The 22,002-nt window shown below is 43.7% G+C and overlaps 1 protein-coding gene across 5 annotated transcripts in view; it reads left to right on the top strand.

Moving 5' to 3' along the window:
• Window positions 1-22,002, top strand: part of OXR1 (oxidation resistance 1) — a 471,436-nt gene that overhangs the window by 430,432 nt on the left and 19,002 nt on the right. For 2 of the 5 annotated variants that reach the window (XM_073330327.2, XM_073330325.2), the window contains exon 12: window positions 19,622-19,690. The exons of 2 other annotated variants lie outside the window; for them this stretch is intronic. In XM_073330327.2, the coding sequence (XP_073186428.2) occupies window positions 19,622-19,690 (69 nt within the window). Of the gene's footprint in view, window positions 1-19,056; window positions 19,691-22,002 lie in introns of those variants that run through there. One more of the 5 variants, XM_073330329.2, reaches the window with a different exon arrangement.

Raw genomic sequence — 22,002 nt, 5'->3', positions numbered from 1 at the left:
GGAAGCTTGATGGCTAAACCCCATGGGGTTGGCGTGCTCTGCATGTGTCAGGAAGGTCCTACTGAGCAGTCGAAAGCTGTCTGCTAGAGCCACTTAGCCAAGTGGAAGAGATTTTTTTATCTGGGCGACGCAAAGGGGCATGTCTCTGACTCAAGCATCAATACCATCCATCTTAGACTATCTGTTGTACTAGAAGCACTCTGTGTGACGGTGCCCCCCATAAGGCTTTAGGGAAATATGCTTATGAATATATATATGACATAACTGGAATATGTTTTATGCTACATATGCCATGTAACATATCTATGTAAAGATTATGATCTACTGAATCTGTTAATCGTATTTGTATGCATGTATCATTTTTGTATTCGAAGTTATGAATTTTGGCTGTTACTGGCTTGATTTTTAACCTTTGTAAAGCATTTGGCCAGTTTCTTGAGAGAGGAATGTGCAAATTAGGTGTCCTGTCAAAAAGCACTTAGCGAATAATGGATCTTGGAATGCTCCAATGCACATAAGAAGTCTACCTGAGGACATTCAAGGAAGCATGTGAACATGGCTGCTACCTGTAAGTTCTGAGTCCTGTATGGACATGTGACTTGCCCATGTGACTCCAAAACTCCATCTTGGAGCTGGACTTTGCATATGAGAGAGGAGGGGGTCTCCACCCACAAGAGAGAGTCTATTTAAGCCAGTGGGAGACCCCTCCATTTTGTCTTCAGCTGGCTAAAGAGAGAGTCTCTCCACCACCAAGGATACCTGAAAGAACCTGGAACAAAGGACAGTAACTACAGGGGATGTGAGTGATTGCTGGACCCAGACTAGAAAGAGACTAGTCTGTAAAAAGAAGTTTACTGGAACTGGTGAGGTTTTTATCTGTATTCAGTTTTATTACTCTACTAGACTTATACTTGCGCGTTTTATTTTATTTTGCTTGGTAATTTACTTCTGTCTGCTGTTACTTGGAACCACTTAAATCCTACTTTCTGTATTTAATAAAATCACGTTTTACTTATTAACCCAGCGTATGTATTAATACCTGCGGGGGAGGGGAGACAGCTGTGCATATCTCTCTATCAGTATTATAGAGGGCGAACAATTTGAGTTTACCGTGTATAAGCTGTATACAGGGTAAAACGGATTTATTTGGGGTTTGGACCCCGTTGGGAGTTGGCATCTGAGTGTTAAAGACAGGAACACTTCCTAAGTTGCTTTCAGTTAAGTCTGCAGCTTTGGGGCATGTGGTTCAGACCCTGGGTCTGTGTTGGAGCAGACTGGCGTGTTTGGTTCAGCAAGACAGGGCGCTGGAGTCCCAAACTGGCAGGGAAAGCAGGGGCAGAAGTAGTCTTAGCACATCAGTTGGCAGTTCCCAAGGGGGTTTCTGTGATTCAATCCATCACACAGTTCTGGCAGTGTCATCCTTAAAGGTTCACCTAGCAGCCATCTTGGTGGATGGTCGATCAGTCTTCATTACCTCTATATTAGGTTGTTTTCTCAAGGGCCTGGGCAGCTTATACCCTCCAGTCCACCATCCAGTACTGGCGAGGGATGTGAACATGGTGCTCTCCAGGTTAACGGAACTTCCCTTCGACCCTTAGCAACATGCTCATTCCTCTACCTTTCGTTGAAAGTAGCTTTCCTGATAGCCAGGAGGATGTCTGAGATCAAAGCCTTGACTGTATATGGAGGTTCAGATATCTTCTACAAAGAAATGGTTCAGTTGCGGCCTCATCCAACTTTCCTGGTAAAGGTGGTATCTCAGTTTCACAGAAGTCAGGACATTTTCCTTCCAGAGTTTTACCCTAAGCCACGCACTGGCAGCCAGGAACAAAGACTCCATTCCCTGGATGTGAGGTGGGCTTTGGCCTCCTATATTGAAAGGACAAAACTGTTCTGGAAGTCCAGTCAGCTATTCGTCGCCATTGCGGACAGGATGAATGGCCTCCCTGTATCGTCCCAAAGAATTTTATCATGGATCACATTTGGGCATGTTATGACTTGGCCAAAGTGCCAGCCCCGATGCTAACAGCTCATTCTACAAGGTACAGGCCTCCTCGGTCACTTGCCTGGCACAAGTACCCGTACAGGAGATTTTCAGGGCAGCAAGCCTGTCCTCAATCCACATGTTGACTTAGCATTATGCCATCATCCAGCATGCCAGGGATGATGCAGTTTTCGGCAGAACGGTGCTTCAATCAGTGAGTCCGTGAGCTCTGACCCTTCCTCCAACCGTCTGCTTGGTAGTCACCTACTTGGAATTGACATGAGCAAGCACTTGAAGAGAAAAGGGATACCTACCTTCTCGTAACTGTTCTTTGAAATGTGTTGCTCATGTCCATTCCAAGACCCACCCTCCTTTTCCTCTGTCGGAGCCTCTGGCAAGAAGGAACAGATTTCTTGCTAAAACAGCATAGGTGACTAATGCCAAGAGAAGGTTTGCGGCGAAAAATCCCAACCAGGGGGAGGTGCCTCTCTGCATCCTGGACTTAGGCCCCTATTTCCAAGAGAGGACTGGAACTTAGTGTATACCTCTCTGCTTGGCATCTGTTTTTGACTATATATTTTAGGCAAGGAGTCGCCTAGCTTACTGGCTTTTGTGAATCCCATTCTAAAGCGCCTATTTCTCTCCATTCATTTTGTAGGGAACCTAGGCAACCAACTCAGGTTTTATGAATCCAAGTGATTTTCTAATCATCTAAAAGTAAAACATGGTTGATGTTCAGCATCACCATGCTTAAGTTTCTCTGTGAATCTATCCCATAGATACTATATTGTACTGAATACTGCTGCTTTCCATATACATTTCTCTTCATTCCTCACTCTAGGTCTGTGGGTGTGCAGATATTCAGCAAAATCCACTGCCTGTCATATCTTATTTCTTTAAGTGTGATAAGGTCATAATGCCTTTTGACAAGTTGGATAATATTGCCCCAGTAGAGCGCATGAAATCTGAAAGCAGCAGGCTTCTTTTGACAATGAATATGTAACTGGTAAACAACATTTTGTCAAACTTTATATGATTGATGCTGACGTATAAACCACAAAAATCTCAGCTTAATTTTCTTTTTTTAAATTTTGTCTTTAGCTGTCAGTTTGGCACTGTTTTCTCTGCAAAATAGGAATATTTATCCAAATTATAAGAATTTCATTTGGTGACAAATTGCAGACATTTAGCATAAAATGCTCATTAGAAATGTGTAGATACTGTCGCATACTATTATTGCATTACCTCTGTCACATCGGTATCTTTTTAAAAATGATCAATGTTTAATTAGCAGTCAACATGTGCATTCATGAGCATGCTTTTAAAAGACTGATCTGCATTGGAGGATCAGATTCCTTTGTTCTTTGAACTCCAGCAGTTGTGTCTGCGCATGATCCATACCATCCTTACTGCCAACTCAATCTCTGTAATGGCAGAGATATGAATTGCTGCGGTAGGCTTGGCACAAAGCACCGCATACAGATGCAATAAAATGCTTTCTTTAATCCATGACTATTAAAAAAAAAAAATTAACACACATTTCACGTCCCTGAAAGCCCACCCATGGGAAGTTTCTTGCTCTTAGATGCAAATCAGACATTAATATTGCAAATTAAAAACATACAAATATTTACATTTTGTTGTTGTAACTAAGACTGCAATTAGAGGTGGTTGATCTTAACCCACTCATAGGTCTTTGCATCTCCACTGCTGAGTTGAGTTTGGGATTACAGTATTTAATATGAGAATAGTTACAATCGCCAACTTTTATGCATCCTGTTATGTGAGAACTGGTGCAACCCCAATATTTAGGTTGCCTGTTAATCTTTTAGAACTGGGGGAGTGGGGTGACTTTTTTTGAAGCACTAACATCTCCATTGCTTGCAGCAGTCCTTTCAAATTTATCAGGAAGAAAGTCCTGGGGCTAGAAAAGAGCTAATACTCAATTTCATGGGACCAATAAAGAGCAGCAAAGTTATAGAACAGTTGAAAAGTTGTCATTTTCCTTCTCTTATCTGTTTCCCCAGGAAAACCTTGGCAGCAAGACAAAATAAGTTGTTAACATTTTGAAAAGCTAGTCACAATGCATCAGCTCTCACTGTACTGGGAATGACTGTCAGCAGTTGTAGTGGAACAGTGTGGGAGAGCTAGCCAAACCTCCTCATCCCCAACCACACCAATCAGATCAGGGACATTGCATGGAGACACCAAATGGGGGGAGAAGACATCCTGTCCTTCCACCCCTTCAGTTTCTGGAGGATGGGAAGAGAGGGCCAGTGTCTACCCCACCATCCCTTGGACATACTACATGGCACCAGCGGTCTATCCCACCTCTCTGAGATAAAAGCCTGCTGCTACTGTCAGCTAATGACGGTAGTGCTGTAGCTCAACTGGTAGAAGTCTTGTGCAGTGCTGAGGGTTCAGACCTTTCTGGTGATGCATGATAATTTTGGGGGTGGGTTGTATGTAAAGCATTTGTTTATCTTTTTCTTTTAAAAACCACCCTAATTCTACCCACCTTGTTCATAGGTGTTATGATATAGTCTCCCATTTTATGATCACATACTATTTATCTTCTCCCCTCCCTATCCCACTCTGTGCACATAGGATCTAAGTTCCCTCCTAAGCTGCATAGTCGCACAGCCACAGGGGCCTGGACTGGAGAGGAGAGAGGTAGGGGGCGTGTAGGGCTGCGGCAGGGAGATGCACCTCCTCCCCGGTCCCAGCTCCAGAGCGGCCCACACTACTAACTTCTCATCCCCGGCACCACCCCGGAGTGCCCCCCCCCCAGCTGAAGCCCTCTTTCTCCCCCTCACCACTCACACACGCACCAAAATCCTCTGCCCAGCCCTGAGCCCCCTGGTCCCTGGCTCCACCCCAAAGCCCTCACCCCCCTGCACTGCAACCCTCTGCCTCAGTTCTGAGTCCCCTCATGCACCCCAAACCCTCATCTCTGACCCCACCTCACATCACCTCCATATCGGTACACATAACAAAATTCATTCCGCACATGGATGTAAAAAATTAGAGGGAACATTGCTAGGTTCCCTGCCTCATTCATTGTACAGATTGCATGCACAAAGGGACAGAATTAAAGTTGTCCAGGCAGTTGCAATCTGACTTTACAATCAAATAATGTTTTTTAAAACATAGAAATGTAGAGCTGGAAGGAACCTCAAGATGTTATCTAGTCCATTCCCTGCACTGAGGCAGGATTAAGTATACCTAGAAAATTGCTGACAGGCATTTGTCTGACTTGTTTTTAAAAACCTTCAGGGACAGAAATTCCACAACCTCCCTAGATAACCTAATCCACCACTTAACTATCCTTATAGTTACAAAGTTGTTCCTAATATCCAACCTAAATCTCCCTTCTGCAGATTATTCCTTGTTCTACTCTCAGTGGATATGGAGAACAATTGATCACTGTCCTCTTTATAATAACCTCTACATATTTGAAGACGTAGCCTTCTCTTCGCTAAACATTTCCACTTCTGTCAACGTTTCTTCATAGGTTGGGTTTTCTAAATTTCTTGTTTGTGTTGCTCTCCTCTGGATGCTTTCCAATTTCTCCATATCTTTCTTAAAGTGTGTGTCCAAAACTTGATACAGTACTCCAACTGAGACCTCTCCAGTGCCAAGAAAAGTGGAACTTTACCTCTTGTATTTCACATATGATATTCCTGAGACACATCCCAGAGTGACACTTGCCTTTTTTTTTTTTCAACAGCAGCACACTGACATGTATTCAATTTGTGGTCCATTATAATCCACAGATCCTTTTATTCATTAGTATTGCCTAGCCAGTAACTCCTTAATTATGCATTTAATTTTCCTTCCTAAGTATAGTGCTTTGCACTTATCTTTATTCAATTTCATATTATTGATCTCAGAGTATCTCTCCAATTTGTCAAGTTCTTTTGGAATTCTAACTCTGTGCTCCACAGTCCTTGCAACCCCTCCCAGTTTTGTCATCTGCAGACTTGATAAGCATATTCTCTGCTCCAGCATCCAAGTTATTATTAATACTTTTTAATAATACAGGACTCCATTAGAAACATGCTCCTCGTTTAACAGCAAACCATTCATAACTACTCTGAGTATGGTCTTTCAACCAGATCTGCACCCAGCTTATAGAAAGTAACTTCATCTAAAATATATTTCTCTAGTTTGCTTATGAGAATGCCACATGGAACTGTGTCAAATGCCTTGCGAAAGCCCAGATATGTTCTGTGCATTGCTTTCCTCATATCTACTTTGCCAGTTACCTGGTCAAAGAAGGAAATTAGATTGTTTCAACATGAATTCTTCTTGTAAGAGCCAACATGGATTTGTGTTTTCACCTTACTGTGCTCTACGTTTAAACAAATTGTTTAGTAACCTGTTCCAGTATCTTTCTGGGTCTGAAAGTTAGACTGGTGGGTTTGTAATTGCCCAGATCCTCCTTCTTTGAAGATAAGTACTATGTTAGGAATAAATGGTCAGTTTTCAGAATGGAGAGAGATTAAATAGTGAGTCTCCCAAGATCTATAGTGAGAATAGTACTGTTTTTTAACATGTTCATAAATGATCTAGATAAAGGGTGTGAACAATGAAGTGGGAAAGTTTGCAGATGATACTAAATTAATCAAGATAGTTATGTCCAAAGCTGACCGCAAAGAGTTACAAAGGGATCTCACTAAACTGGGTGACTGGGCAACAAAATGGCAGATGAAATTCAGTGTTGATAAATGTGAAGTAATGCATATTGAAGAACACAATCCCCAATATACATATAAAATGATGGGGAGCAGTTACTACTAAAGAAAGATCTTGGAGTCATCATGTATAGTTCTCTGAAAACATCTGCTTAATGTATAGCAGCAGTCAAAGCTAACAAAATGTTAGGAACCATTAGGAAAGGGATAGATATTAAAACAGAAATTATCATCATGCCACTATATAAATCCATTTTATGCCCACACCTTGAATACAGCATGTGGTTCTGGTAGCCTCATCTCAGAAAGAGATATGTTACAACTGGAAAAAGTACAGAGAAAAGCAAAAAAACTGAACAGGGGTATGGAACAACTTCCATATTGGGAGAGAGTAAAAAGACTAGGACTATTCAGCTTTGGAAAAGACAGCTGAGGGGAGATACGATAGAGGTCTATAAAATCATGAATGGTGTGGAGAAAGTGAATAAGGAAGTGTTGTTGTTTACCTCTTCACAGAGCACAAGAACCAAGGGCCATCCAAAGAAATTAATAAGCAGCAGGTTTAAAACAAACATAAGGAAGTACTTCTTCACGCAATGCACAGTCACCCTATGGAACTCACTGCCAGGAGATGTAGTTTGGAGACCAAAAGTATAACTGGGTTCAAAAAAGAAGTTAATAGAATCATAGGACTAGAAGGGACCTCGAGAAGTCATCTAGTCCAGACCCCTACGTTCATGGCAGGACTAAGTATTATTTAGACGATTCCTGACAAGTGTTTGTCTAACCCTGCTCTTAAAAATCTCCAATGATGGAGATTCCACAACCTCCCTAGGCAATTTTTTCCAGTGCTTAACCACCCTGACAGTTAGGAAGTTTTTCCTAATGTCCAACCTAAACCTCCCTTGCTGCAATTTAAGCGCATTGCTAATTGTCCTATCCTCAGAGGTTAAGAAGAACAATTCTCCCTCCTGCTTGTAACCATCTTTTATGTACTTGAAAACTGTTATGTCCCCTCTGTTTTCTCTTTTCCAGGCAAAACAAACTCATTTTTTTCAATCTTCCCTTATAGGTCATATTTTCTAGACCAGTGGTTCTCAAACTTTTTTTTTTTCAGACCACTTGAAAATTGCTGAGGGTCTCAGCAGACCACTTAATGATCTTTCCAAATGTTTATACCATTAGATAACTCTTGTAAAGTGCTTTGGATAAAAGTGCTATATAAACAAAACTTAATAAAGTTTTTTTGTTTTACAAATAAAAGCACACAACCCTCGCTCCCCTGCCACGGCAGCCACAGAGCTGAGGCTGGGAAGGAGGGCTGTCTCTCCCCAGCAGCTGCAGCCCTGGAGCTGGGGAAAGTCGCCTCTTTCTCTAGCCGCTGCAGCTGTGCACATCCCAAATGTCCCCACCCCCTCTTCTCACCCCATTTCTCCTTCCCACCTACCTGCTGTCCCCCCCCAGGGCACCACCTCACCTTACATGTGTATCTGCTCCAGGGTCCAGGCACCTAATTAGTGGAGCCACGCCTACATGGCTCCCCTGATTAAGTTGGTGGCCATTCATTCTTTTGTGTGCGGCAGTCCAGGCGTGTACCTTAGAAGGAACAATCCGCAAACCACCTGAATGGAGCTCGCGGACCATAGTTTGTGAACCTCTGTTCTAGACCTTTAATCATTTTTGTTGCTCTTCTCTGAACTTTCTCTAATTTGTCCCCATCTTTCCCAATATGTGGCACCCAGAACTGGACACAATATTCCAGTTGAGGCCTAATCAGCGCGGAATAGAGTGAAAGAATTACTTCTCATGTCTTGCTTACAACACTCCTACTAATACATCCCAGAATGATGTTCGCTTTTTTTGCAACAGTGTTACACTGTTGACTCGTATTTAACTTGTGGTCCACTGTGACTCCCAGATCCCTTTCCACAGTACTCCTTCCTAGGCAGTCATTTCCCATTTTGTATGTGTTCAACTGATTGTTCCTTCTGAAGTGGAATACTTTGCATTTGTCCTTTATTGAATTTCATCCTATTTACTTCAAACCATTTCTCCAGTTTGTCCAAATCATTTTGAATTTTAATCTTATCCTCTAAAGCACTTGCAACCGCTCACAGCTTGGTATTGTCCACAAACTTTATAAGTGTACTCTCTATGCCATTATCTAAATCATTGATGAAGATATTGAACAGAACCATACCCAGAACTGATCCCTTCGGGGCCCCACTTGTTATGCCCTTGCAGCATGACTGTGAACCACTGTTAACTACTCTCTGGGAATGGTTTTCCAACCAGTTTTTCACCCACCTTATAGTAGCTCCATCTAGGTTGCATTTCCCTAGTTTGTCTCGCATGACCTTGTCATAAACAATGTCAAGATATACCACATCTACCACTTCCCCTCCCCTTCCCCCCCCCCCCCCCCCCATCCACAAGGCTTGTTACCCTGTTAAAGAAAGCTATCAGGTTGCTTTGATACAATTTGTTCTTGACAAATCCATGCTGAGTGTTCCTAGTCACCTTATTATCTTCTAGATGTTTGCAAATTGATTGCTTAATTATTTGCTCCATTATCTTTCTAGGTACAGAAGTTAAGCTGACTGGTCTGTAATTCCCTGGGTTGTCCTTATTTCCCTTTTTATAGTTTGGCACTATATTTGCCCTTTTCCAGTCTTCTGGATTCTCTCCCATCTTCCATGACTTTTCAAAGATAATTGCTAATGGCTCAGATATCTTTAGTCAACTCCTTGAGTATTCTAGCATGCATTTCATCAGGCCCTGGTGACTTGAAGACCTCTAATTTGTCTAAGTAGTGTTTAACTTTTTCACTGGCATTCACTATGTTCGATGTCTAATCACCACCATCCTTCTTGGTGAAAACTGAAACCAAGATGTCACTAAGCACCTCTGCCATTTCCGCATTTTCTGTTATTCCCTGCCCCCCATCATTGAGTAACTGGCCTACCCTGTCCTTAGTCTTCCTGTTGCTTCTAATGTATCTGTAGAATGTCTCTTGCGTGGTCTCTTGCCATACTTCCTATCTTTCCAACACAGTGGGATTGTTTGCTCTTGTGCCCTTAATAATGTCTCTTTGAAAAACTCCCAACTGTCTTCAATTGTTTTTCCCCTTAGACTTGTTTCCCATGGGATCTTACCTATCAAATCCCTGAGTTTCCTAAAATATGCCTTCTTGAAATCCATTGTCTTTGTTTTGCTGTTCTCCCTCCTGCCATTCCTTAGAATCATGAACTCTATCATTTCATGATCACTTTCACCCAAGCTGCCTTCCACTTCCAAAATCTCAACCAGTTCCTCCCTATTTGTCAAAATCAACTCTAGAACAGCCTCTATGGAGGCTATGTCCATCAATAGCCATTAGCCAATATGGTCAGGGATGCAAGCCTGTGCTGTGGGTGTCCTAAAGATCTGACTGCTAAGAAGCTGGGACTGGATGATTGGGTGGATCACTCGCTAAAGTGCCCTGTTCTGTTCATTCCCTCTGAAGCATATAGCACTGTACACTATGGAAAGACAGGCTACTGGGCTAGATGGACCTTTGGTCTGACCTGATACGACGAGTCTTATGTTCTTATGGAGGATGCAGAGAGGATCACATAGTCAAAACAATGGCCCAGTAAAATGATCTTTGCAGTAGCATTATTGATGAATATGAGCAGGGTAAGATTGCATTTGTCAAGGCCAGAGAGAAGAATGTTATAGTAACTAAGATGTGAGATCCTGATTAGTGTGGAATAGTCTTTTAACTGCATGAATAGATCAGAAAGGCAGTATATTTGAGACCTTATGCAGAAAGAATAGGCAAGATTTAGATATAGCCCGGATATGAGGCCCTAGAAGAGGTCCAAGTCGAAGATAACAGCCATGTTGCAGGTCTGAGTGACAAACAGGATCATGGTGATGTGATAGTAATCAAAATGGGGCAAGAGGGGATGGGAAATTAAGAGCTCTGTTTTAGACATGTTGAGCTTGAGCTCAGGGACCAGCACCAACATACCTTCAGATCTTTCTTGTGGTTTTTCCGTCATCTCATTCATTTGTCACTCACTCTTGGCCCCCACTACATCCCTGTTCTGCATTGTAGCATTAGTCTTCCCCCTTCCCTTACAATCCCCCCATCTAAGCACCAAATATCTCCTCTTCATGATTACCCTCACCTCTCTAAAGTTCCCATGAGCTCTACTCATTCCTCTCCTCCTTCCAGCACAAATCTAGGTCCCACATCCACATCCTCCTCTTCCTATAGTGACACTTGCCCTAACCCAGGCTCTCCCTCTAATCCCTGTCCCCTCCTCCTCCCTCACCCATTCCTGCCACCATCTCTGCCCCTCTTATGCCAGCATTTCTAATCTCATGCCCATTCCCCTCCATCCCTCTTCCCCTGCTCTCATTATCTGTCTCTAGAATGCCCTCTTCATCCCTAAAATCACAGCACTCCACAACCTCTTCAGATCTTGCTCCTTCCTCCTAACCCTCACACTCCTTCCCACTCACTCTGCTTTTGAACTGCACTGCATGCATCTCTCTTCTCCCCTTCCATATTGCTATCATCCACAAGCTCATCCCCACCAGCCTGATTTCAACGCCTGGCTCTTTGTATTACTGTTCTCACACTCTTCCATGTATCCTTGGTGACTTCAAGCTGGATGGCAGCTTGTGTAGACATACCCGTGCCAGCTGTACTCTAGCTAGCTACTGAAAATAGAAGTGAGGATCTTGTGGGACAGGCTTCAGCACCAGCTGCACAGTCTAATACATACCTGGGTGGTCAGGCAGGATTATCTAGTCCGTACTTAAGCCTGCAGCAAATTTTTAGCAAGCTAGAGTACACCTGGCATGAGTACTTCTATACGAGCTGCCATTCACGTACCTGGCTGCAACATAGATATACTCTTAGTGGAAGGAAGAGCAGGTGGTTGTGTCTAAAGAAAAATTGCTAGTCTTGCCAGACCTTTCAGCTTGGTCTTTGCTAGCTGCTGAATAGGTTTAGATTGTGGTTGACAAGAGGTCAAGGGATACACATTGATGACCACACTTTTCAACCATGAGTTTATTTTTCGAATATAGAGATGGCCTGTGTGTAAGCATTGACAGTGGAGTTCTGTAGTCATATAATCTACACTTCAACCCTAAAGACTTGGCAAAGATCCTTTTAGGAATTAGAGGAATTCTCAAACTTTTTTTGGTGTGGGTTTCCTATTTAATGGTCCAAATGATTCTATTACTTTTTATATTATTATTATTATTATTTATTATTAATTATTGCAATACTAAGGTAATGAATATTCTGTTTAGGCTTTGATCTCCCTTCTCTGGCTAAACTTGGAGATGATGGGATGCGATTAGGTGGTGAACTCAATACTATGTGTATTTCTATGTATTCCAGGTTTTTTTGCATGTCTGAGAGTTTGATTAAAACGACAAATGAAACCATATGAATTCATGAGTCTGTACTACCACCTAAATTAGTTATTCTTTCCCTATTCAACCAAAAGTGCAAATTCCATGACTCTGATATCACCATAGGCTCTCACTGTTGTTTTTTGTTGACTGTTTTGATTTCAGAAGTAGAAAGACCTTTAACATAATCAAGAAAACTGAAAACTCTTTGAACAGTAAAACTGTATACATAATGTGTGTGTATATATAGACGAAACCATTCAGTAACCACTCATATGTGGTCATTTTTGGGGTAGTATGTGTCAATAGTTTCATTAGTAGCTAGTGAATAGCAACGTTGGCGCCCGCGCGCGCGCTCGCTCTCTCTCATCTGCAGAGCAACATGCTCTAGATGCAATGATAGGTCCGGTCCATAAGCCATTTGAAAGCCTCCTCTGTGACATCGTGGATATCATCCAATTCATTTTTTAATCCATATATGAGGCACTGTGTTAGATGGTTTGGATATTCTCACCACAGTCGCACAAAGGGGAGTCTTTGATTTTCTACTTGTATATCAAGTAACTGCATCTTCTATGGTTTTTTCAGATGCAGTTCAGTGTGGTCCAAAGTCTGTGTGGCAGGTCGAAACCAGGAAGTCTGTGTGGCTTGTTGGGTCAGTAATAAAGTGCTTGTCTGGAACAGTAGATGAGGTTCAGGTACTTTACCACTCCCTGGTTAGAGCCAGAGACATGAGGTGGTCACGTGTGTTCCATAGTGGTTTTCACGATTTCAGGCATTTTGGGGGTATATTATCCATAACCTGTTGGATTGGAAGTTCTGGGTACTCTTCGGCACGTATAAATTCTCATGCTGCGACTATATCTCAACAAATAGCTGGAGGTTCAGTGTTTGCTAATTCAGAAAGCTACAGTAGAGGTGTTGATTTTAAAGTCCCTGTGATGATTCCTAAAGTCTGATTCAGCTGCCTGTCCACAAGTTGCACAGTACTCTGAAATGGAGTACACCAGGGCCAAGGCCGATGTTCATAGGACCAGGGCTGTTGATTCCCAGCTTGTTCCCGCTAACTTATGATGATGTGCATCTTTGCTTTAGAGGCTCATTTTTTGAGGTGGTCATGAAAGTTCAGTATACAGTCAAGAATGATACTGAGATATGTTGGCTTTTCACATAATGTACAATTTCATCACAACAGTGTTTTGTGTGATTCTATTGTCAAGGTGGAAAGTAAATGTTACCGACTTTGCTTGGATTTGGTCTCAGCCTCCACTTTTGGAAGTACTCCTCCATGATCTTAAGGTGAGATGTAAGGGTCGCTACTAGCTCTTCTTTGAGTGATTGCTCATGTAAATTTCAGTTAGGTGTGCATGAATGCACCACATGCATGGCAGCCAGAACGATTTTACCTTAGCAGAACCCATCGGGTCAGTCCAGGAGTCCCCTGGAGTGGTGCCTCCGTGGCGCTGAATATATAGGGCCCTGCCAAGCCGCTGCCACCTCAGTTCCTTCTTACTGCCTGTGATGGTTAGCTGGAATGCTCATTGTATCCATTGCTTTGAGCCCTTTCTGTCCCTTGGCAGTTTTCATCTGTAAATGGTCAGTAATAGTGATAGTTGTATATAGACTTTCATTTGAGGGTACTCCCTGTTACTGGCATTCTAGGTTTAAATGCTGCACAGCGTGTGACAAGTCTATGCCAAGGAGTGACCCCCACACTCCCTGCTTGAAATGATTGCGGGAAGCCCACCAAAAGGACAGCTGCAAGATCCACAGAACTCACCCCAGAACTCAGAAGGAGAGGGACCTGTGCCTCAAGATCCTTCCTTCTGCTGGAAGCTGCTCTCCATTCCCATTAGGACTTGGGGTCAGCCAAGCCGACGCTGAGCACCTTGACATCGGCGTGGAGTGCTCTGGCACCGTTGTGGGATGAGTCAGCACTGAGGAAGGACTCTGACAGAGTCCCTCCTATGATGGCTCAACCTGCAAGCGGTGTGTGCGGGTGTCCCTTTCGGCAGACACAGCCAGCCCTCTCACTGGTGACAGATGCATCAGCACTGGGGAGGGCGGCGCACCTGGGAGACCTCAGGACTCAGGGCCTCTGGTCCCAAGCGTAGCTTTCACTTCACATTACCGTTGGAGAGCTGAGAGCAGTCCGTCTAGCGTGCCAGACATTCCAAGCCCATTTGGAAGGGAAGTGTGTGTCACTCATGGACAATACAACAGCTATGCTTTATGTAAACAGATGGGGGGGTGTACGCCCTTCTCCCTTGTGGCAGGAAGCCCTAAAACTGTGGGACTTCTGCTTAGCTCACTCAATACACCTGGAGGCATCATACCTTCCCAGAGTTCAGACTGCGTGGGCGGGCAGGTCCTTTCAAAGCCACGAGTGGTCCATCCGCCCAGACGTCATGAATACCATTTTTCAAGAGTGGGGGTTTCCCCAGATCTGTTTGCCACGCGACACAACAGTAAATGTGTCTACTTCTGCTCCTACCTGAATCACAGTCTGGGCTCCATCATTTCCGCCCATGCCTCTCGTTCACAAGGTACTGCCCAAGGTTTGAAGAGACAAAGCCTTGGTAATATTGATAGCTCTAGCCTGGCCCCGAGAGCACTGGTATACGTCTCTCCTAGAAATGTCCATGGAAAACCCAGTCACCTTACCGCTGCTGCTGGGCCTGATAACTCAGGATCGTGGCTGCCTCCAGCATCCGAACCTTGAATCCCTTCCCCTCATGTGTTACCAGATTTCCCTGTTACTTTGGGGTATGCTCATTTATTAGGTTACTCTTCTGGGGTGGGAGGTTCTATCAATGTACTGCTTCTGTCACTTGTGTTTTCATAGGGAGCTCTACTTCTCCCTTCTGCAAGTCCCCTCCCAATGGATCTATCCTGCAGGACCTAGGTTCCTCCAGAACCGGGGAGACACACAGACACACTGGGTCAATCAGCACTTTCAATCTGACCCCTTATATGCCCCTGGGCTCAATAGGCTGGGTCAAGCAGCACGTTCAAGCAGCAGCACTTATATGCCACAGGTACCGCACCGGAATAGAGTAAGCCTGAGCAGGCTGGGTCGAACAGCACTTTCAGGCTGCCACCCTTATATGTCACAGGTTCAGCACATCCCTGTCCCCACTTTCACATTACAATTGTACTGGTAGTAACCCACTTGATGAGCAAACCCCACAGTATTTTTGAGTGCTACAGGGATCTTTAGCTTAGATGAGAGCTTTGCTGCAGAGTAAATGGGGAAGCTAAAAACATAAACAGAGTAAAGTTCAGAGAGAGAAAGGGGGAGGGGAAGCAACCAGTTTAACCAAAAAGTTATTTATTGAATAATAGTGATAACCACACAAGGAGAGCCTGAACAAATAAAAGTTACATTATTAAAGGTTACAAAACTCATATAGAAAACTATACCTGTCTGAGGCAGAAAAGAAAACACAGAGAGAGAGAGAGATCTGGGATCTCATCAATCTACAAAGCTTGAACTGGTCAGGGTTTCCAGATGATAGGGATAGCTCAGGGTCCTGAGTGCTGGAGACAGGCAGCGCCCCTAGCCTGATCAGTCAAGAGAAGATGAAATCCGAGTGGAACTGATGCAGAGTTTGGATCCATGCATCAGAACACTTACTTGAGCGTGGGTAGTTTTTGTTTGTTTGTTTTTTTTTTGTGGAAGGGTGGTTAATTGGTTCAAGGGTGATGACTCAAGGGTTTTCTTTAGGCTAGACAATAGGAGCTGATCGCTCTTGGCTATGGGTGGTGTTCCCTCCAGGGAGCTCACAATGCAATTAGGCAGTTTCAGTATTTTGGATATCAATCAAGGATTCATTACTAGAATTGGTCTGATAACTGCTGAGTGGGGTGTGTGAAGATGTAGGTTCATTAACATTTGGAGCAGAGATCCCCCATGATGCAGTGCTTCCCTGTTTTTCTGGTCCCAGAGTTCTGTGCGGTTCTTGCCTTGGAATCTCTGTTCTCCATTCTGTATGTTAATGGAGATGCCTCCCTGTCCCATCTTTGATGCAGATGAGGCTAGCGGAGTTGCCTTAATCTTGTCACCCTTATCAGGAGGGGTCTAGGGTGTCTCCCACCACACTTCACTGCTCTCTGCAAGTCTTTTCTCTGATCGGTTTTGGCTCAAGCAGAGGCTGGGTGGGGAGGTGTCCTTCATGAGTCAGAAAGGCTGTATACTGCGCCCTGGTTCCACAAGAACACAGAGCTGACTGTTATCACACGGCGTGGAAGCTCCATGGCTGAACCCAATGGAGCTTGCGTGTTCAGGTTCAGTCAGGGAAGTCCTCCTTGGCAGTAAGAAACCCTCCACTAGGGCTACCTACCTGGCCAAATGAAAAAGATTCACAATATCTCCCCTTTCCAACACTCTCGCCCATACCTATGATATTGGACTATCTCCTCCACCTAAAATGGCAGGGGCTTTCTATGTCTTAAGTAAAGATACACTTGGTTGCTATTTCCGCCTTCCATCCAGGTGTGGAGGGCCGGTCGGTCTTTGCCAACCCAATAGTAGGCCATTTTCTTAAAGGTTTCAACAGACTATACCCTATCCTGGCTTGGGATCTGAACCTGGTGCTCTCCAGGCTAATGGGGCCAACTTTTGAACTGCTTTCAATGTGTTCTCTGCTGTACCTGGCTGCATGTTCTCTGTACAGGTCACTAGCTGTATGAAGGTGGGAGATCACCCTGCAGCCTCTCCACCCCCGGGACACTGACTCAGTGGTGAGGCTGCCCTGACATAGCACAAGGCCTGGGCCTGCCCCAGAAACACCCTGACCTTCTGTGCCAGGCGCACCAGGTGTAGGACAGGCAAGCTCAATCAGGCAGGATCCAAGTGTGGAAGGGTTTGGTGTGGGGGGATCCAGGTGTGCAGTGAGAGGATTCTGTGTGGAACAATCTGGGTGCAGGCAGCTTAGTGGGGGGCTCTGCATGCACAGAGGCTCATTGGGTGGAGGGGGTTTCCAGGTGCAGGGGCAGTGGGACTCTGCAGGGGCTTCCAGGTGAAAGTAGTTGGGGCACAACCGAGGGGTCTGGGTGAAGGGTTTTCAGCAGAGGGGTCTGGGTGCTGAGGAAGTGGGGCTTGGTGGGGTGGGGATCTGGGTGCCCTAGTTGGGGGTCAGTGGTGTTGGGGTCTGGATGTGGGGACTCAGGGGTGCGGCTCATCAGGGTAGGGGTTTGAGTGCAGGGAGCTCAGTGTTGGGTTGTCTGGGTGCAAGCATGAGGGTCCAGAGGCAGGAGCTCTGGGTTCAGGGGGGGCTCCAGATGCAGTGGTTTGAGATTCAGTGGGGTGAGGTTTGGGTATGGAGGCCTAGGGGGGTCTTGGGTGTATGGGGTGAGAGTTGGTGGGGGTGTCTGGGTATGAGAGGTCTACATGCACGGGGGTTGGGTGGATGGGGGAGCAGGGCCCTGTACAGTGACCACCCTGCCCGCACTGAGGATCAATGGGGGCAGGAAGCAGGGGAGGATACTGAGCTTCCTGCAGCTGGGTGAGGTTTCTGGGAGTGGGTCTGACACATCCCCAGCCACTCCTTACAGGGGAAGAGAAAGTCCCGGCCTCGCCTGCCTCCAGCTCAGCCAGGACTATCAGCTGATCCTGGCTCAGGGTAGAAGCCACTGGCTGAGGTGTCCCCAGCCCTGCGGTGATTTACCTCTCCACCAGCTTCTCTGGGTGCCTGAAATGATATACCTGTGTAGCTAGGCAGAGGTGCATGACTGCTCTTTCAGCTTCCCTGTCAGCCATTTTTTCTGCGGGGAAGCAAAGAATTCTGTGGGGGACATTAATTCTGCACATGCGCAGTGGTGCAAAATTCCTCCAGGAGTAATCAGAGCAGTCTCTTTGCAGACTCGGGAAGATGACATTTCACTAGTCGGCTATCAGTTCACATTACAAAGGTTACCTTTTGGAAGCACAATAGCTAAAAATTTTATAAACTAAATCTTCCATCCTGTAGACTTAAATAGTGTAAGGTCACTCCCTCACTAACTTGTTTATTTATGTTACCATAGCACTTAGAAGCCCTAGTCATGGATCAAGACTCCATTGTGCTAGGCATTGTACAAACACAGAACAAAAAAATGGTCCCAGATCATTAATGAACAGCACAGGTCCCATTACAGGTTTCTGGGGAAACTGACCACTTATTCCTACCCTTTGTTTCCTATTTTTTAACAAGTTATTGATTCAGGAGAGGACCTTCCTTGTTATCCCTTTGAATACTTAGTTTCCTTAAGAGCCTTAGTTGAGGGATCTTGTCAAAGGTTTTCTAAAAATCCAAATACACTCTATCTACTGGATGACCCTGATCTGCATGCTTTTTTACTTCCTCAGCGAATTCTAATAAATTGGTGAGGCATGACTTTGCTTTACAAAATCTTCCTCAACGAATCATCTTTGTCTGATAATTCTGTTCTTTACTGTAGGTTCAACCAATTTGCCTGGTATAGTAATTAGGTTCACTGACCATCCTGTAATTGCCAGGATCACCTCTCAAACCCTTTTTAAAAATTGGTGTTACGCTCACTCCCTTCCAGTCATCTGTTACAGAGGTTTGTTCCAGGGTTAGGTTACTTACTTGCAGTTATTCTGCAGTTTCATATTTGTGTTTGTTCAGAACAGGGTCATTCTCTCAAATACACACACATCAGAAGTGCCAGGATTTAATTCCACATATTTTTATATATGGGATTTAATTCTGGCTCTATTGAAGTCAATGGCAAGAATCCCATTGACTTCAGTATGGCTAGGATTTGACACTTAAATTTTTCATTCAAGATCATACATGGTCCTCCTGTTATGTTTTCTCAAAATCAGTTTAGAATTTGGTATGATCCGTTTTTTCTATGAATAAAATTCAGGTTTGCATTGCTTTAATGTGCTTTACCAAACAGAAAATGTGCATGGCTGAAATGCTTTACTGAAGTTTGATGTAAAAAAAGAGATCTGCTTAACAGGATACTTTCTATACAAGTTCTGGGACCAAGTAATAACTTTAATTATTTCAACACTTGTGTTTGTTACAGGGAATTTATAAAGATACTGCAGTTTAAAATTCAATGCAAAAATTCTGTTAAAGATAATGACGCTGGGAAAAATCCCTGTCCTGTATAGACAAAAATACATTTTGCTGCAGTATAAATTAGTATTTTGAAATGTTCTTATTAGCAGCTTTGATTTCTATTTTAGTTTTTCTCTTAAGAAAACTAAAACAAAATTGTTCTGTCTCTTTAAATTATTTAGCCTTTTCAACAATCACTACACTGCAACCACTCTTGAACATAGGAAATCTTTCCTCCATTGAACTTTCCCCCGCTCAGGATGCACTCCAGTGGTAGATAGCATTTACTGATTAGTCCTTCCCCCTGTCAGTCAAGCGTGTGTATCTAGCAAGTTGTTCTGTCACCATAGTGGGGCTCTGTCTATGCCTGGAATTGATAGCAGGTAGAGAGAATGCTTTGAAACGGTCCTTATATGATTTTTACTTTTACATTTTATTTTGGAAAGGAGATGTCTCGTCTCTGGTATGGCAAGAAGGGAAGAAAACACCAACCAATTAATCATAAATACACTCTGGTAATTTTTAGTGAAGTATTTTTATTTCTGTTATTCCTGGCATTATTGTGATGGTGTGATGCACAGTCTAAGCTACAATTTTTGGAAATTTTAAATTTAGAATTTGTTTACAGGATGCTAAATTTGAGATTGTTTTTGGTCACATTTTGTATATGCTGTCAGACTAAACTGGACTACCGCATTCAATTAATTGCTTATAGCTGAAGCTTTTTAATTATTTGATTAGCATTACATACGGTAAAGTCTGTCTTAGGTTTTGTAAAACATGTATCATTTTGTTATCTAAGAGCTTTCCAATAGCTCCAGTAGCACATTTTGTTTTCTTATTTTATTTTATCAAACTGAATTTGTCTTGTGGATAAATAGTGTTAAATGATTGGTTTTAATAGACATCTTAAAATATCTGAATTTCTGCTTTATTTTATATAGCTTTTCAGACGTTACTATAAAAGGTGCATAAATACTAAGTACAGAGAATTTCTAAATCTCTGTAGACTCCCAACTTAGTTTTAACAATTAAAAATATTAATAGTGAAATTCCTATGCTTTTTCCTCGCTTTATTTAAGAAAATACAGTAAAGAAAATCACTCTTATCTGCTTACAAACCTTTAGAAGGCATAGTGGAACACTGGCGGGGGGAATATTCTCAGTGAGATTTCCAAAAATGGTAATACCTTTGAGAGATTGAGTTCAGTGCTGGAGTTGTGGTGCTGTAGAATTGTTTGCATTATTAGAGTGTTTCATTCCAACTCTGGTTATAACAATCTTCCTGATGGAGAAATACCTGTGACTCATACCACTGTGTTGTTGCTTCTTGTTTTCTGACATATTCTTATAACTTTACCTACCTACTGTTAATTTCTAATCAGGCTGTAAACACAAATGAGTGTGAAATTAGTTTGTACAGTATGACAAGGTCTTGATTTGTAAATGTGTGCTTTCAAAAGTCAGTTTCTTTTTAAATGTGTTTGAAGTTGTACATCTCCATTTTGCAATAGAGGAAAAAAGTAATATGAAAAGCCTAGTTTAGCGTGTGTCAAAAAAGAGTGAACATTATCACAAGAGGATCTGTGGAAGTTCTGGAGAAATGTGAATTCTTATCAAAATACCCGTTATCAATTTTTTTAAAAGGTCAGTTTCTATATTGCTGTAACATGGTCAGAACCCGCCTTTGTGCTTGCTCCCTTTTCTCTGGCCGATAGTGCCTGCAAACACAGTTCTTTTCGTGGGGACGCACACGCCTCTTGTGGATGGCCTTCTTTCTCTGTTAGGTGTGAGCCTGCTTTTCTTTTTTGGTCTTGCATCAGGGTGGCACCTGCCTCTCGCGAGCACCCCCTTCTCTCAGCCGGTCTTCAGCAGCTCAGCCCTCTGGCCTAGCCCCACACACTGTCCCCCCTTCTGAGGTATACAGTTCTAAGTTCTTATCACGGCCCTGGTATGGAGCCATAGCTCTTAAGCTTCTTCCCAGAGGCACTGCCTTCTTCAGACACCAGCCAGGACCCATCTTGGTACCTCAACTGGTGTCCTTTTCTGCAGCCCTCCCTAGGCACAGTCAGCTACCAGACCAGCAGGGCCCATATTGGTATTCTCATCTGATCTGGCCAGGTTTTCTGCTCAGTGCCCTGGACTCAGCCTGCCCACACTGACCTTTCGATGGCTCTGCTGCTATTCTATGCAGCCAGCTAGGCACCTGGTCTTTGGAAGCCTTTGCTGGGCTCAGCTCTGTCTGGTGAGCTCTCTGCAGTGAGCTATCCACAGTCCTCCTGTTTGTCAGCCAGGCACCCCATCCTACCTAGTCAAGCTCCACACAGCAACTGAAGGCTCAGCTCTGCTGTTTGCTTTTTATCTGGCCCTTTATTGGTCGCTCCAGCAGCTCCTCTGACTGGCTGCTTTTCTGAAGCCACTCTAGGCTGCCTGGAGCACTTCTCGCTGCTCTATTCTGGGACAGGATGATGCAGGGCTGCAAGGCCTCCAGCAGGGGGTCTCTGTACCTAGTCCACCCTGCCACAATTGCATATCCTAAATATTGGAGATCACAATTCAAAATTGTAGATTTTTTTTTTAAGTTCAAGACCACCCTATTTAGAAAAAATACTATTCAGTGTTATGAGCGCATCATACTTGAAGACCAACTATGTGGCTCAGCCAATATCCAACTTTGGCTCTAAAGAAAAGAGTTGCTCTGGGATATATTCTTTTGGTTTGGCCACCGTCACTTTTATTTAGGAGGGAGGTCAGACTGAAGGGGAAGAATATAAAAAGAGCAGCTTTCCTTTATTATATAAAAATGAGTCAAGTTGGTGGTGGTCAA

This window comes from Lepidochelys kempii, chromosome 2 (assembly GCF_965140285.1).
Source record: "Lepidochelys kempii isolate rLepKem1 chromosome 2, rLepKem1.hap1, whole genome shotgun sequence".
NCBI classification, from domain to species: domain Eukaryota; kingdom Metazoa; phylum Chordata; order Testudines; family Cheloniidae; genus Lepidochelys; species Lepidochelys kempii.
Note: the sequence above shows the minus strand (reverse complement) of the source record. Positions and strands in the feature narration are given on the sequence as shown.